The sequence below is a fragment of the Mycteria americana genome, chromosome 1 (genome assembly GCF_035582795.1).
Source record: "Mycteria americana isolate JAX WOST 10 ecotype Jacksonville Zoo and Gardens chromosome 1, USCA_MyAme_1.0, whole genome shotgun sequence".
In the NCBI taxonomy this organism is placed as follows: Eukaryota; Metazoa; Chordata; class Aves; order Ciconiiformes; family Ciconiidae; genus Mycteria; species Mycteria americana.
In genome coordinates this window covers 124,258,315-124,275,409 of record NC_134365.1, presented here as the reverse complement: position 1 = coordinate 124,275,409, position 17,095 = coordinate 124,258,315, and the positions used below count along the sequence as shown (strand labels likewise).

The 17,095-nt window shown below is 38.3% G+C and overlaps 1 protein-coding gene across 13 annotated transcripts in view; it reads right to left on the bottom strand.

Moving 5' to 3' along the window:
• PKNOX1 (PBX/knotted 1 homeobox 1) overlaps window positions 1-17,095 on the bottom strand; it is a 48,321-nt gene that overhangs the window by 7,277 nt on the left and 23,949 nt on the right. For 12 of the 13 annotated variants that reach the window (XM_075519403.1, XM_075519414.1, XM_075519378.1 and 9 more), the window contains 6 exons: window positions 8,234-8,404; window positions 6,655-6,754; window positions 5,492-5,589; window positions 2,988-3,116; window positions 1,898-1,974; window positions 120-292 (listed from right to left, as the gene is read on the bottom strand). In XM_075519403.1, the coding sequence (XP_075375518.1) occupies window positions 120-292; window positions 1,898-1,974; window positions 2,988-3,116; window positions 5,492-5,589; window positions 6,655-6,754; window positions 8,234-8,404 (748 nt within the window). The remainder of the gene's footprint in view (window positions 1-119; window positions 293-1,897; window positions 1,975-2,987; window positions 3,117-5,491; window positions 5,590-6,654; window positions 6,755-8,233; window positions 8,405-17,095) is intronic. The other variant, XM_075519433.1, reaches the window with a different exon arrangement.

Here is a 17,095-nt window from a genome sequence, read left to right as displayed (position 1 = left end):
AAACCACATTTAGACTGAAATACCAAGAAGGTCTCCTCCCCCCAAAGGCATCAAACCCTTCATTTCCCTGTTACAGAGGAATTAACTTTATTATCTGTGGTTTAGCCAGTTGTCCTTACCATCTGACATCGTGAGCTCATTAGATTGCTGCTGAGCAACTCCTGAGGCAATGGAGTCAGGCCAGAACCTCTGAACCGGTCGGTTCTGAGCTGTTTTCTTCTTTGTTTTTGGAGTTTCAGAACAACTGGAATCCAGCATCGGCTGAAGAATTCGCCTTCTAGCATTGATAAACCTAAACACAATCAAAGGCAGGGAGTACTTATGACCAGTTGGCTGCAAATTCTCTCTCTCTCTGATTCACAAAGTATGCAGCACGGAAAAAAAAAAAATAGGAATATAAAATCTTCTCCATACCAGCTTGGCTTGACATTTTTTTTTTTAATGTGTAAAACTGCTCCTAGAACACTGGCATCCTTTGATTTTGGCAAACTAGCTAAGAAAGTACTTCTACCATTTTGCTGCTAGCAGCATTTTTTCCCCCACCTCAGAAGGGGAAATTCTACAGACAGCATGACAGATGTACATTTCAAGATCTTATTAAAAACTAAGCACCAGAAAACTTGCTGACAGCACAGCTCAGAAAGCTGATACTCCTCTCATTAGGACTCACCTAAAATCTAGCTCCTGCCTAACCTAGTTTGTTTGGTCTGGTTTCATTTACTTCCTTAAGCTCCTGCATTACTTATTTTATAGACTCCCTGGCCTTCCAAGGTCTGGTTCCTGATCCAGGAGACAATAGCAAACACATTTTTCAGATCTTTCCCAATTCCTTTTCGTTCCCTGACTTTCACTTGTTTACTTTAACATACTAATTGCTGCCCTTCCCCTTTCTGCTAGTGAACAAGAAAATACTTAAACCCCATCTCACTTAGCTACCAGCAGTTAACTGAATCAATTTCAACGTAGCTTAGCTGTGGCAAGGAGCTGTGACTGAGGATAGCATCCCTTGCTAAATCTGACAAACACATCCAGGACCCATCTTTACTTGCAATGGAAGGAAGTAGGGTGCAGCTGGCAGGTCCACATGGTGTAATGTAATCCTTTACAGAGACATTAGTTGGATCCCAGTACCATAGAGCTCCATTACTACCATGTCACACAGGCATAGTTACACTGTTCCACTTTTAGGAACTAGTGTACTGCCACTATCTTGAGTATTTCCCCACTGGACCCCTCTGCAGCCATACAGCCAGCGTCATCTTTGAAATCTGGGGAAGATCCCTGTTGGACCAATACCACAAGCAAAATAGGATGCATGTCAGCAGCCTTACTCCTCTCTTCTGCAGGGGCAGGTGTATTATCTTAAACCCTTACTGATGATAAGACATGCTAAAACATGTTGAACCATGAACTAGAGTAGCTAAGGTACTGACACTCTCCATTCGGACATCACTGCTCAGAGGATAGCATCCTTTGATATGAGAGCAGAATGAGTATCTGTTGGCAGTAACTTCTTAAACGTTTGCAACCATGATTACCAGAGAACACGTTTCAGAGCTTCAGGTCACTAAGCAGCTTTAAACTTCAATTTCTTTACTTTCAGAAGAGACATGAGAATACTTCCATCTCTTTCAGCGATAGAATAGAATGTAATTCCTTAATATTGCAAAGTTTTCTGGAGGCCTTACATAATTTAAATGCCACAAGTATTACTATACCTCACTATAAAATACGCTTGTGTATTAGTGCATAATTCTTGTATTTTTATACAAATTTTGTAACATATATAGAACAGTAAGTTCAACTCCAGATGTCCAAGCTATACTCTTAACAATTTCTCTATGTTGTAAGCATGTGGAGACAAGGACAGACATTAAGTAAGAGTTTTTGCTCTTACCAATTGTTAACCTGGAGTAGTGTCAGATTTGTTTGTGCTGCAATCTGTTTCTTCTCATCCTCTGTTGGATATGGATGCTAAACAAGACAAAAAAGCAAACAAAAAAGGCATAAGCTTGTTTCATCTCCTCATCAAAAATAAGGACTCCTTTATTACAACTGATTAAAGCCGCTAGATTAAGACGGACTAGTTGAAAAACAAGCTTTAGAAACCTCACAAACTTTTATAGATAAAAATCATTTAACAAAGAATGCTTTACTGCACAAAACTGATTTTATCCTTGAAAGTGTATATGACACCATTAAACTGCTGATGTGTAATTCAGAAGAAAAAGCTTCTCATGGCTGACAGTCTTTATTAAACAGCGTGACCGCTGGGCAACACAGCATGTGATAAGATCTGATCAGTTATGCTGTCTAAAGGCAATGTCCTATGAGAGTACTGACAAGTATTTTCTAGTTAAATAAAGCTACTCTGAACTAAAAGGATGAAGACTGTGTATGTAACATAAGAAGCATACATGCAGTTTCCCTGTATCATTTGTCTGTTGTAAAATAATTGTAAAAGACAAAATATCAATCAACTAAACATTGTGATATAACTTGAGACCCATTTATCCTTTCAGGATAAGTATTTATGCAAAGGAAAGATATTCTATTGAAAGCACAAGTAGATAGTGACACACTTGGTACACATTAGAAGGATTGTTGGAAAGGAGATAAAGCCAGAAAAATCGACATTGTCCTCTACAAAAAGACGCCACAAAACACAGATGGAACTATTTTTCCTTGTGCCGTGAACCAGGGTGTAGAGAGCGTTAAGTTCTCAACACAATGAAATGAAGAAAGATCCCTTTTAACAATGTTTATTGAGATCATGAGGTACAAATGTAACAATACTTATTAAAACAATAATGAAATCAACAGACATTAGACTGTGGAACTACTCCAAATGACTTCAGGGAAAACTGAACTGAGATTACACAAATGACAACAGAATAAATTCATGTTCTTTATGAAGCAAAATCACAAGAGACCGCATAAAAGAGTTACATAAAAACCTGTGACTCCTGATCATGTTCAGTCCTTACCCCTATGTGCTGAAAAAGCCAAGATCTCATCACATTTGTAGCGTGCTTGGGAAGAACTCCTCTTTTATTTTTTGATGAGCCATCATCTTGATGCAAGATGCCTAGATCTTGGTTTAATTGCAACTGAAGCTGCACATATAATTTTAGAAGAAATAAGGCAGTTAACATAATAATAGCAGTATTCTGTATCAATGTATGAATAAGTCATTTATAGAAAGAATGAAAATAAATTAGGCTTGAGGTATGCCGATTATAAAAAGCTACTTTATTTGCTAAGGAAGACTTACAATAGCAGCTCTCCTACAACACCATTCCAAAACGTCTTTGTCCAGAGAAAATGCTGTATTGGATTTCTACAGTTTTCACATTTTACGTAACTTCTGTTTTAAGAATTACAGGTGTTATCAGGCTGTGTATGTGATCTTGTGGCAATAGCCAAATGCTGATTTACTATAATTTAGAATAAAATCCACCTATGTAGATACATGGCAGATTAATGATCCTCTGTACTAATCTACACTACCCTAGGGATCTGATTGCCTTGTCACCCTATGTAGTCATTTGCACATGTGAAGAGCAATTTAAAAACACAGTGCTGAATATACTCACTGTGTGCAAACATAAATAATTATGTAAGCTGTAAAATAGTACTGACCTAAGACTTAAACGAAGGACTTAAAGTAAAATTAATTATTATTCTAGAGTTGCAAATAAAGATGCTAAAGGTCCTGCTAAATAAATGCATCTAAATTCTCAAAGAGCAAGAAGATATATACAATAGAACCCTTAATTCACTTTACAACACTCTTACTATTTTCCTAAAGGTTCATATTTATTTCCCATTTTTGCTTTCTTTTTCACTTCCTATGGATACATCAAATCATTTGCACATCGGTTATCTGAACATTAGGGAATACAGTCTTAAATGCCTATGCAGAGATAAGAAGAAACAGCATATAAATTGCATGAGAGATTATATTTCAGACAATTGTAACTGAAATAATTCTAAATCAGGTTTTTCAGACAATATGGAGCTATTTCTTCAAGCCAGTTATTATGTCTATGTCCTGTATGAAACAAGTTTTAAACGAGGTCTAAGCTATCAAATTACAACAAATACATATTTGGAGCATACTTTTATTTCCAAAATAATGTTTTACATTCTCAATAATCTGTTTGTATATGGAGGCTTCAGAATGAACTTCCAATAGCTTTCCCCCAGTATTTTTCCCCTACCTCCACAGCATTCTGAAACACTGAAAAAGAAGAATCTGAAGAAGGATTTCCTATGGGTGACAAGGAATACATGTCCAAACCTATGTATAAGTGGGTTTGGAGATTCCAACTAACATCAAGAGTAGCCACACATATCTATATAGAAGGTCATGTCCTTTTTTTGTTTATTTTTTTTCCATCAGAGGTATAAAAAGCATTTTTCTTCAAAACCGCTTCAGTCTAGGAGAGTAATTTTACACATTTCTTTCTGAAAGGTATCTGAGGACAGAACTGCATGCATTCTAGGGAAGAATATGGGCAAGTACACGCATGCTACTGCCAATAAAAAGACAGTAAGAATACACTAAGCATACTTTTTCAGTTGGAAGGTTAGAAGAAGGAAGGAGAGAAGACAGTGAGTCAGTGATTACCAACAGATTTTATGCTGTGGAGATGGTAGCTCCTCATTCACATTTTTAATCGACTCCGGATTCCTGGAAGATTTGATTTACCACTTCCTGCTCCAAGGGAAAGCTAGCAAGGTTTTCTGTAACTGAAGATGGCTTAGTTTTCCTGTTTCCTTTTCCTTAGTTGTTTCTTTGAGCTCTCCAGATCCAACTCTTAAGAGCCTCCCCAAAAAAGAGTGCTGGCCCTTACCTTTTAGGGTATGATATAATGAGCCCAATGTGAGGATGTCCCATAGTCTCAACTGAGCATTTTGAAGGTTTTATGGCAAAATGCTTCTCAACATACATAAATTCTGAAATACATACAGTTTCACAGTACTAGTGGTTGCCATCGTGATAAAAAGTCAAATTTCTGACAGCAGCAGTGTGGCACCATAATGCAATATAGTAAATCTATCCAGCCATAAACCTAGTTCAACAATTAGAAAAAGTTTTAATCATTGAAAGAGGGTCTATTTTATTCAGAGGGTTTTTTGGTTTGGTGGGGTTTTCTTGTTTGTTTGTTTGTTGTGTTTGGGGGTGGTTTTTTTTTTTTTTTTTTTTTCAATCCATGTACCTATACTTTTCTGCCATCAGTAAAAAAAGATACTTAACAGGTAGGAACTATGATGACCTGTCATGGCAAGGGAGATCTGTCTGGGACCTTATGTCATGTTATACAACTTGTAACTCCTATAGCAGTGCTTGCATTAATTTTACATTAGTTACTATGTGTGCGTACACAGAGCTCATTCTGACTGTGTCAAATGTAAACCAAAACTCTTAAAACCAGTGGATTTATTTGAACCCAGAATACTATTCTGTGAAGCCCATGTAACAAACCTGAGAGTTCTGGATACGAATAGTCCCAGGTGACAGTGCTTGTGTCACCACTTGACCTTGTGGAGTGACCACAGTGACTGGCTGATACACTGTTCCCCCTTAAAACAAAACAGCAACAAAGATTATAGGTAAGTAAAAGCCCTTCAAATATTATTCTCTTTAAATACACAAACACATCAGCACTGCAAACAATACAACAGTTTTGATAACGTATCAACTATTCTTTTCTAGTAAGCATGTAAGATGTGCTCTTTGCTACACTAAATTTTTTTCCATCCACAAAAATCTGTATGAAATTTTATTATGTTTCCCTGTATTTTAGGCATTCTAAATCTATTTTCAAAGGAAAGTGCCATGACTATCAGGCTATAAAACAGTTTCATCGTTTTAACTGAGCTAACTCTTCAGCCAACAAGGGTCACAACACCAAAACCACACCTATGTGTGTTGACTGGTTAGGGCAGTCAGCTGGGTGACATCTAGATGTTCGGGTCAACTAAGGTGACAGAATCTTGGTGAATGCATAGGGGCTCCTGGACACCAAAGCCACAAAGCACATATTGTGTCTCAGGATAGCCTCTCTGCAAGTACATGCTGTAGGAGCAGACTGCATTGCTTTGTTGCATTTGTAGTCAAGGGGTTTTTTTCCTGTTTGTTTGTTTTAAAATCTTGCTTAGAAGCAAGAGAAAACATTTCAGTTCAAATGTCATCTCCATACAATAGCAGAACAACTTGGACAACAAGGATTTCACAGACTTGTAGGTGTGGTACCAAAGTCCATACATCATGAGACAGCTAGCAAGTGCAATAATTTAGGTAATGCATGTTTTTGTCAAACAGAATTCTTTTTTTGAAGGAAAAAAAAAAAAAAAGAGTAAAAAAAAAAAACCCCAGTCTCGAAATATCTTTTAACAAAAGTAGCGCTGCACAGAAAGATCTTTTAATATTATATATATGTAACCTCCACTCACATATGCATACTTGGTACACGTGTAAGTTAGACAAACATTTGGAAACCAGTAAGGCACCAGTAAGTATTATAACAACTTTTCAGGTATTAGGAGTTAAAACACATTTTAAAAGTGTTTGAGTATTTTTTGCAACAACTATAAAAGAAACCAAAATGAAGAGCAAGGTGCCAGTTTTTCTTTACTGTGTCATACCTGCTACTGTTGCCATAGTTACATTTCCCTGCTGCAATGCTGATGCTGGCACCATAATCCCTTGGGGACTGAGCGTGCCTGCAATGGCACTTGGAATTTGCTAGAAAAACAAAACAATTAGTTGCTTGCATTTTTTTTGAAGTTGTGTTTTCTTTTTTTTTTAAAAAAGGAGATAAAGCATGCTTGTGTAATTTTGGCTCTAAAAATACATTTGGAGTTTAATCACAGGATTAACTTGAAAGAGACTTCATTAGAGGTTCATCATTACCTACATTAACTTTCTCATTATCACCAACCATTACCTTTGAAAACCCTCATGAAAGCAACTGTTAGAAAAGACATAAAACTATCTTGAGAAATTTTAGGAGAGAAATGATTCTAGGTATACAAATAGTAAGAGAAACAGTTTCCAAAGGCACAAGGGAAAAAAGGACAGATTAAATGGACCCCTGATGCTCTTATTACAAGCATCAAAGCTTCAGAATTTTAGTTATTACCTTAATTCCTTCAACTTCAAAATAATGCATTAAGTATTCAAGATGCCCAATATGTTTTATTCTGCTCAGGATAGTTCTTACTCAACCCTGACCATGCAAACTCTTACACATTCCTTAATACGTACAGATAATCTCTATTGTTACCAAATGCAAAATTCAGTCCCTCCTGTCTCTACAGAAGACTGTAACAGACATACAAAAAATATCTTTTAAAAGCTGTTCTTGTCTGATTTTAGACTCTCCTTTCCACACTTCCAGACACCAAAACCTAAGTAAGGAGTCCAGATGGTGAAGTTTAAAAGTCATTGAGGCTTTTCAGAATACAGAGCATCAGATACATTAGCAAGTCAGAGAAGGATCGTCCCCCCTAAGACTAGATATCTAGTAGGTACTCGGATGGCAGGGGCTCACTTTCCAGCATCTAACAGCAGAAGCATCAACCATAATGTACTAACTGTTGTTAATTAACTGTTGTCAATTTACTACAAAAAATGCAATTGGTTATTGTATTTCAGTAATGTCAACTATATATAAACTGAGGTTCAGATGTATAGAAATGGGTACTGTTCATAATTACACAGTCACCCCAGGTGACATGCAATGACATATGTCCCAAATATTGCAACTATAATCCATCAGACATTGTCTATTTGTTCCAGAATACAGATTGTGTACAAAAAGTATCAGCCATCTCAATATTTTAATGAAGCAAACTAGACTAAGGAGACCTTCTTAACATGGAATTTTTTTCTTCTCCTTTGTTTATAGTTTCCTAGCCTCCCTCCAACAAAACAGCAAATCCAGGCTATTCTGAGTATCTCCATTTGCTAAACTGAGGGGAAAATGATAAAAGGAAGACAGACAAAAAAAGTGACTCTCTGTTCTGGCACATTTTAACAAATTTGTCCATCAGGCAGTGGCACACAGGTGTGCACAAAAAATACAGCTCTTTCTACTCTTAATAACCGATTTTGAGAAAGTAAAGAAACTACAGAAACTCTGTTTGCAAACTAATAGAAGTGTAGTTATAACTTCCTAAGGAAATCTAAGCAAAAATACGCTTACTTGTATTTGAAACATACCTGAGATTGCACAGGTGAATAAGGACTTCCAGGCTCTCCACTCAATAGAGTTTCACTGTTCATTTTTGTCTTCAGGCAGGCAATGTAACGACTACAGAAATCCTTGCAGAGTTCATTAACCTTTTCTAGTTCAAGCAGATGGATACGTAGAACTTGGATTGCTTTTACCATCTAGGGAGAGATTTGGAAAAAAAATTTGGAAACAAAATAACGGTTAATTTAAAAAATATTTGATGAGATTTCAGCAAACACTACTTTCCAGTAACAAAGACCATCCAATTAAAGCAGAGTTACGAATTGCTAAGTGCTGACTGGAGTTCCCTAGCTCTGGCCATTACGCTCCTAAAATGTGAAAGGAACACTTTTACATACAAAACCTGTATCCTTCCACTGCATAAGCACACTACCATAAAGGAGAAACAAAACACAACAACAATATAACCTTTGTCATGTGACACGGTAGGAAGACAGAGCATAGTTAAGGTGTACATGGAGCACAGAATGAGTCTGCATATCCACGTGATCTTTTATCCCCATCATACAACTCTGAGTCATACACCACACAAGATCGAAAGTGAAGGAAAGTAATCCCATCCACACATATTATTTGGAAGTGTGGTTGGAACAGCCTTGATAAGCAACAGTCATCTTGAGCTACGTATCAGAAATATCAGGTTCAGTTCCACATTACACCCTGACCCAAGAAAACCAAAAGTGTACAGATGAACTTGACGTACACTGAGAAGACCCTTCTGTAACTTAGCATAAATTTCTCACACAGATTGCTAGGGAGGGTGAAAGGTACAGGAAATGGCCTGCCATCTCGCCTATAACAAAAACACAATAGCTTTTATTTTTCTACAAAATTAGAATAAAGAGGTCCCAAAGTTTGTCACATTGTTCAACAAAGCTTGAAGTAATGAAACAGTTCTTCAGTCCTAGAGCTTTGAAGTGCCTCTGCAATTGTATGTCAAAGATTAACAACTCTGGGGTAAAATCTTGTAAGAACTTCCAGGTGAGGAGGCTGCTTCTGAAATACAAACCATTAAATACAAAGCACTAAACCCAATAACAAACCCATGTTTAAACAAAAATTGAAGTACAGGAGATATGTACATGATGAGAATACTTATCATGCTTACTGTGAGAAAAAGGCTCATAAGCTTGGATAGCTAATGGTATTACATACTGCATAAAAATAGCTTAGGTGATTGTAAGGATCACGGCAGAAGATCAAAAGCTAAAACCCAATCCAGATGGCCTAAATTTTCATGAATCACTAGGAAATCCAGGACATTCAAATATGTACATAACACACTGGCAAAGTAATTACTTACTTTATTTTTTATGCAGCGCACCATCCCCAACATTTACTTGCTATGCTAGATCTCCAATAAAAATAGCCTTGAAACATAGTGCAGAGCATGATTTTAGCATTATTTGGAAAAATCTATCCTATATGAGGAATCATTTACCTGGCCAGAGCACCAAATCCAATGACCAGAAATGATAGCTTACTAAGTAATCCACTTATTACTTCTAACTAAAGAAGGCAACTGGGAGCTGAAGTTGCCTTTGTTCAAAGCACCTAAAGGAGATCAAGGCAGGCAACCTCCTGTGTGTACTCCCCTCTCCACCATGACGACTTTAGCTTTCATTGTGACAGATCTTTTCCCTGTTTTTTCAGTAAAAGGTATTCCAGTTGTATGACGCTCACCCAGTGTAGAAAATTGTACGTTAAAATAAACAAGAGAAAAAAAAAATGAAGCGATAACAAAAAAGGAAATCTTATCCCCTCACAAGGCTAAAAAGAAAAAAAATATATACATGTATCTTTAAAAGCACAGCTGCAGAAAAATCTGAGCTGTAGACTTGAGGCAGTTGATCCAAATTAAAATCTGGTAACTCTTATGACCTATGACACCAAAAGCCTTTGAAATAATAAGTGCAATGGCCCAGTGCTGAGGTATATAAAACAGCAATCTTCTAAAACAGCCCTCAGCAGTGGTTGCTGTTTAAACTGTGTTTAAGTACCTTTAAACACAACCAAGTCAAACTATGCAAATTTAACTAGATTTTAACATAAAGCAAAGGTCATCTATGTTTAAAGATATTCTGCTCCTTTCAGAATTAACGATTGTTCTGTAAGACTGCAATAGCCAAAGAGTTTCAGAGACAAAAAAGCTTGAATTATAAAATTCTTCATGTGCGGCAGACCAACACAGAGCACATATATTAGTGAATGCCTTAAACATTCAGCTAAAACTGAGGTAACAAAAATATGCCTTTGGGCACATAATATTTGACTGCATTAGTGATTAGTTTTGCTCAGTCAGGAGGGTTTTTTATCCTTAAACCATTTCCCATATTTATATTATTTATTTATCAGCATTTGTTTGGAGGAAAAATAAAAGTTCTTTCTTTCAGCTCACATTTAGTTTCAAATTGATGATTGATACTTGAAGTGAAAATTGAATTAAAAGTCAAAATTAACCATAAACCAAGAATTAGTAACACTATCCAGGTTTCTGCAGAGCCACACACAGTCACACTACTCTTACAGGAAGCTGCATTACTGTGGTTAGGGAGGCAAACAAAAGTTTGTAAATGCGCCATGCCTGTCACCAGGACTTATTTACTCATTTTACAACTACACTAATTGTGGCCATATGGCTCCTGCTCTCTTGCAGCACGGGTGGACCAAACTTAAATTTGTTGGCCGAAGTTCACTTTTTTTCTTGAAACTAAAAACTTTAAGAACTCCTGATAAAATCACCCATGTTGAACAAAGGTAATACAAAGAAATGTTTCCAGACAGATCACAGCAGCAGTAATATTTCATTCCTATGTTCTTAAAAGGCACACCTTAAAAATCTACAATAACCATGCTTTTGTTATTTAGTGCTACTGAGTAGAATATGCCACAGAACGATGAACTTTTATAACCCACGTGATTCAGCCTTTTCAGCTGTAGAAATAAACCTGGAGCGTCATTTCAGAAAAAAGCACAAAGACAGAAGTAACCATGAAATATATGTACATTACTGAAACTGCTGTAAATGGTAAACTATTAAGCAGACAGAAAGATTATTGAAAAACCTCCAGTTCTTGCTAAAACTGCTATCCAGAGCATATCCACCTATAAATATATCATATATTAAATTTGGAGACATCTTTAGCCCTAAAAGTGCTTTAGATTGTGCCTGCGTTCTGTCTTTTCAGTGCCTCAAGCACATGGTGCAAAGGGCACAGAACACACTATGCACTACCTTACTTATAATCCCCAGCTCACCTTGTTTATCCAAAACATATATCCACAATTTTTTACGGATTTCAGGGCACATAACATAAGCATATAGCAAATACGTATGTGGACAACATATATGAAAGAATCTCCGTATATGGACAAGTAATCTTCTCACTCAAATGACTCTCCTCATTGCAAAAAAACAATTAAATATGTACATTCACAGCTCACCTACCTTCCTGAGCAAATCCTTCTGGGGTGATTTAGGTGTTCAGGGGAAGAACACAAACTCTGGGAGAGGGGGTATTTTGTTTTCATTTGTTTTGATTTGATAACCTCTCTCCCCCCTATTTGGAGTCCCCAGCTATGAGACATAGCTAGGAAAGGTATGACTATAGGTTTATGAGACAGTTCTGCACATTACAATAGTAAGGACACTTTTCAGAAATGCAAAAGCATGGCACGTTCACTCAAGAATATTCAAATGACATCAGCTGGCTTCAGCACCACCACAACTTTTCCTGACACAACTAAAAATTCAATAGGATAGTCTGTGAAAAGAGGGTACTGAACCAAAAATCCTTACCCCAAACGAAACAAAAATCTCGGGGGTCTTCAAAAAAGGCAGTGTCCTGTTCAAATACAAAAGTGAGAGTATATTTAACACCCTATGTTTTGTATTGTTTCTAGACTTGATAAAGCCTTAAGTAACCGGCTCTGACTTCACAGCTGACCCTACTTTGTGCAGGAGGTTGGACTACAGACTTCTTGAGCTTGTAATCCAACCTGAATCATCCTATGGTCCTATGAATGCGGGGAAATCAAAAAAGCCACCCATATATGGGCAGAGTTTACTCTGAACAGAAGCTATATAAGAGGTAGGAACCATCCTGAGGCAACATGATGTTTCTGCAGTGGCTGGGTTAACAGTAAGCAACAAAGAAGTGCTAAGTACTGAATGTCTTAAGACATAATGTAATCTGTGAAAGCTCTAAAAATTATCTGCAAACATTCATGCTGAACAACTTCTTAGACATGGAGGAACCTGTCCATGTAAGTCCTAAGCACAAAAGGATACTAATGGAGAACAAAGAGAAGTTGGTTCATTCCAAGATCCGTTTTATCTGTGAAAATGAGATAGAGATGTCAAAGGATAAGGGGCAAAGGGTAAGGAGCTCCAACAGATGGGGATACACAGAGATGGGGATACCCCCGTACTCTGTTATGGGGATACAGCTGAGCACGCTTCCAGAAAGAAGCACATGCACTTGGGAACCTCTGGCTAGCCATACAGACCACCAAGACCTGGTTCTTAACAGCAAACACATCTCTTCTGGTACTGATGCTTGATATAAGGACTAAGGTGGATGCAAAGTAACAATCCACACTTCCAGTCTAGTAAGTAAAAAATAAGCACAACCTTCAGCTTCCACTTCCTTCCCACAGGGACTAGGATTCAAAAAGGGGAGGTCTGCAGCACTTCCTGCAGTTAATCAGCACTTACATCAAGTTCAGAGAAGATCAATGGAGACACAGACAGAATGAGTGACCAAGAATCAGAAAAAGAGAACAAAATTGTTGAAAACCAGAAGATCCCTGTAGAAGACATTCAAAGATAGAGGATAATTCTGGCTCCGATAATATGCCGTGCCATGCATATCTATAAGAGCTAAATATTTACTGCAAAAAATCACAAACTTGTACCTCTCTCTTTTACCTCCCTGAATGGTCTAACCTGTGTGGTCAGAGCCAGTGAAGCTAGAAGGGAAAAGTTTCAAAGTTCTGTTTGTGGCCAATAGTTCCTGAAGAGCAAACACAACTACCACAGAAAAGCCACTTCGTGTATTTATTAGGGATGGACTGAAACTCTCTCAGGAGTTCCAGGACAACTACCTTTTCTGACTGGAAGATGAATCTGTGTTAAAAGTAAAGACATACCTAGAATGTCAAGACTTCCTAGATCTCAAGGCAAGCTGATAAAATCTGTCCAGGAGCTAGTATTGAAGCTTCTCAGTTTTCTTTCAACAGATCTTAGAATTGAACTTTGCATTTTCCTGCAATATGCTCTTCCTTGGAAGGAAAAGAGGCATCTTATATACGTCTCAGACAAGGAAGAGACAACAAGTGAAACTTCAAGCTTCAGGAAACCATAAGACAGTTTTGTGGGTTTTCTAGTGCTGTAGGTTGTGAACACAAACCATTGCTGACTCTACTACATGAAAGCACATATAGAAAAAGAATAGGAATGTGGCAATAAATCAAATAAGAAATATGCTTAATCCAGGTTATTTCAAAGAGTACCTTAAAAATTCATTTAAGGAAAAAACCACCTTCCACAAGAAAGTGCCATTTTTTCCACCTCTTTCCAAACTCGTATGATCTATTCTGAGAAATTCTCGCTCTTTTAAATATGCTGAAGCGTAATACCAAAGTTCTGACCCGATTCAGAAGCCATCAATATTTATAGAAATGTTCCCATCCACTTCACTGCAAACACCCTATTCTGACAATGTGTCTGACAAAGTCAGACTTGGGAAAGACACTGCAAAAGTAAAAGGCCTAGTAACACTGTTTCTGTGTTGACCATAACCCTTTGCCATGCCACTTCAAGACCACCAGCTGACACTGTTGGAGTGGTTAACTAGAAAGAACGGAATCCCTCCATCTAGATAACAAAAAAGGATTGAAACTTGGTTTACAGGCCAGGCTTAGCAATATATGGATATCCTTAAAATTAAGTTTCAGGTGGATGCTACTAGTATTTCCCAGTGCTGAAATCCTTTATACTACTAATGCAGGAAACCACCAATTAATTTAGAATGGGAACCATAATACCAAAGTAACAAGGTAATCTAGACTGTAGCTTACTAAGAGCTACTCAAGTCAGAACAACCTTACACCGCTCTTAATGAACTTCCTTTCTGGTCAAACTGATCTAATGCCTGTGCTGTCCAGATTAACATTCTGTGGTCCTCTGGATGAAACCCAAAAACTTTTCCTTTGGAATATTCAAGGCATTTCAAGTGAGTGCACAATGTGAAACGTTGCCAGGATTGTAAGAGGCCCTACAATCAGTACCTGCGACTCTTCACAATTTCTGTTATCTAGTCAAGTAGCCTATAGGCAGTATGGAGCCTGAAACAATACTCTGCTGTTTTGGAGCCATTAGTTTAAGCTCCGTCACAAAAACTGTGCAGCGTAGTTGAGTTCTACAGGCCACTTCCAAAAGAAGGAAAAGGAAAAATAACTGACACAGCTGAATTAGTGGCCAGTTTCCTTACTGTAGGCAGGCCTGTGACTCTTTTCAGATAGGACTTGAATTTGGCGCTCTGTAGTGCTGTAATGTTCAATTCATCTCAGTTTAGCTCTGGCTCAAAGTTGAATGATTGCTATAAGCAAGCATTTACACTTTATTTGTTTGACGCTGCTGGGGTCAGATAAGAGCACAGGTGGAAAGCAAGTAGCTGTCTGGCCTACCTGCTCCAGTCTCCTGGCTTGTTCTAATTAGCAGTCTTCACTAGCTTCTCCTTTCAAGCGAATGGTTGATTTAACATTGAGTTAAAAAGGAGACACAGTAAGAACAGAAGACATAACAAAGGTGCACAATATTAGAATCCTTCTCTACTAAAAAGAGATTTTTAATCTCTGTAAGAATGTATATATTTATGTGACACAAGGCAGAAAAAACTGCCCAGCCACAGCGTTCTCTCTGCAAGCATCAATATTTCAAGCTGAAGAAGAGACCGAAAACCATACTAGCTATTTCACAACTTGACAGAAACTCTTCTGCTCATTGCCCCTGACAAAATGAACAGCCTGTCAGAATGTCAGCTGTTCAGAGTCCCCAGCCTTCAGGACAGGCAGAGGACAAGTCGCACTCAGATTTCATTCTGTAGCTAGTAATAGAAAGGCACAGCTAACAATACAACTACAGAACAGGAGTTCAATGCCAAAGATTTTTGATTTTGCAATGTGGTTCCAGTTTAAGATAGTACTGACCTCAGCAGGCATGGAATACAAGACATAAACAAATACTTCCTCATCCATCTCAAGCAAAATTAGCCAGATTTGTGCAGCCCATCAACAAAGGTGAATACCACATAAAGCAAGAGACTTTGTCACCACTGAAATCACAAACAGGTCAATTGGCAGGAAGGACTATTTGAACATAGCAGACCCACCTACAACCAAAGTAAGCTAGATCTGAGAGAATGTTTGTGTACAACCAAAAGCACGTGAAGCAGGCCAAGGCACACAGGATCTTTGGGAAACCAATCTTTGAAGGCTCACAGAAACCACAGAATAGTTGAGGTTGGAAGGGTCATCTGGAGATTGTTTAATCCAACCCCCCTGCTCAAAGCAAGGTCAACTAGGGGGCAGATTGCTCAGGGCCACGTCCAGTTTGGTTTTGACTACCTCCAAGGATGGAGACTCCACAACCTCTCTGGGCAACCTGCTCCAGTATTCAGTCACACTTACAGTAAAAATGTTTTTTCTTAAGTTTTAATGGAACTTCCCGTGTTTCAATTTATGTCCATTTCCTTTTGCCCTTTCACTGGGCACCGCCGAGAAGAGTCACAGAGTCTGTCTTCTTTATTCCCCCATTAGGTATTCAGATACACTGATAATATCCCCCCAGAGTTCCACTGCTGCAGACTAAACAGTCCCAGCTTGTTGAGCCTCTCTTCATATGAGAGATGCTCTAGTCCCCTAATCATCTTTTTGGTCCTTTGCTGGACTCACTCCAGTATGTCTGTCTCTAGTAGTGGGGAGCCCAGAACTGTACCCAGCACTCCAGATGTGTCTCACCAGTGCCAAGCAGAGGGAAAGGATCATGTCCCTTGACCTGCTGACAATGCTCTTCCTAACACAGCCCAAGTATGTTGAATTTCTTTGCTGCAAGGATGCATTACTGTCTCAAAAATTTGGCTTGGTGTCCACCAGGACTGTCAGGTCCTTTTCTGCAAAGCTGCTTTCCAGCTGGTTGGCCCCCAGAGTGTACCGGTGCATGGGGTTATTCCTCCCTAGGTACAGGACTTGGCATTTCCCTTTGTTGAACTCCATGAGATTCCTGTTTGCCTATTTCTCCAAAAGCAACAAAGTACCTCTGAATGGTGGCACAGCCATCTGGTTATCTGCCACTCCTCCCAGTTTTGCAGCATCTGCAAACTTGCCAACTTGCAAACTTGGTACACTCTGTCCCATCATCCAGGTCATTAATGAAGATGTTAAACAGTATTGGTTCCAGTATCAACCCCTGGAGTACACCGCTAGCGACTAGCCTCCAACTGGACTTCATGCTGCTGATCGCAATCCTTTGAGCCCAGCAGTTCACCCAGTTTTCAGCCCATTGCACCATTCATTTATCTAGACCAATTTTATCAGTTTGTCTGTGAGAACATTATAGGAGACAATGTCAAAAGCCTTAGTAAAGTCAAGATAAACCACATCCATTGTTCTTTCCTCATCCACTGAGCCAGAACTACTACATTCCAACTATTAGATTTCAGATGTGCTTCTGAAAAGAAATTGGGATTAGAGAGATAAGGGAAAACAGTATATTTGTGTTGAATTCAGAGAGTTACAAATGAAGAAAATAACCTGAGGCTTAGCAA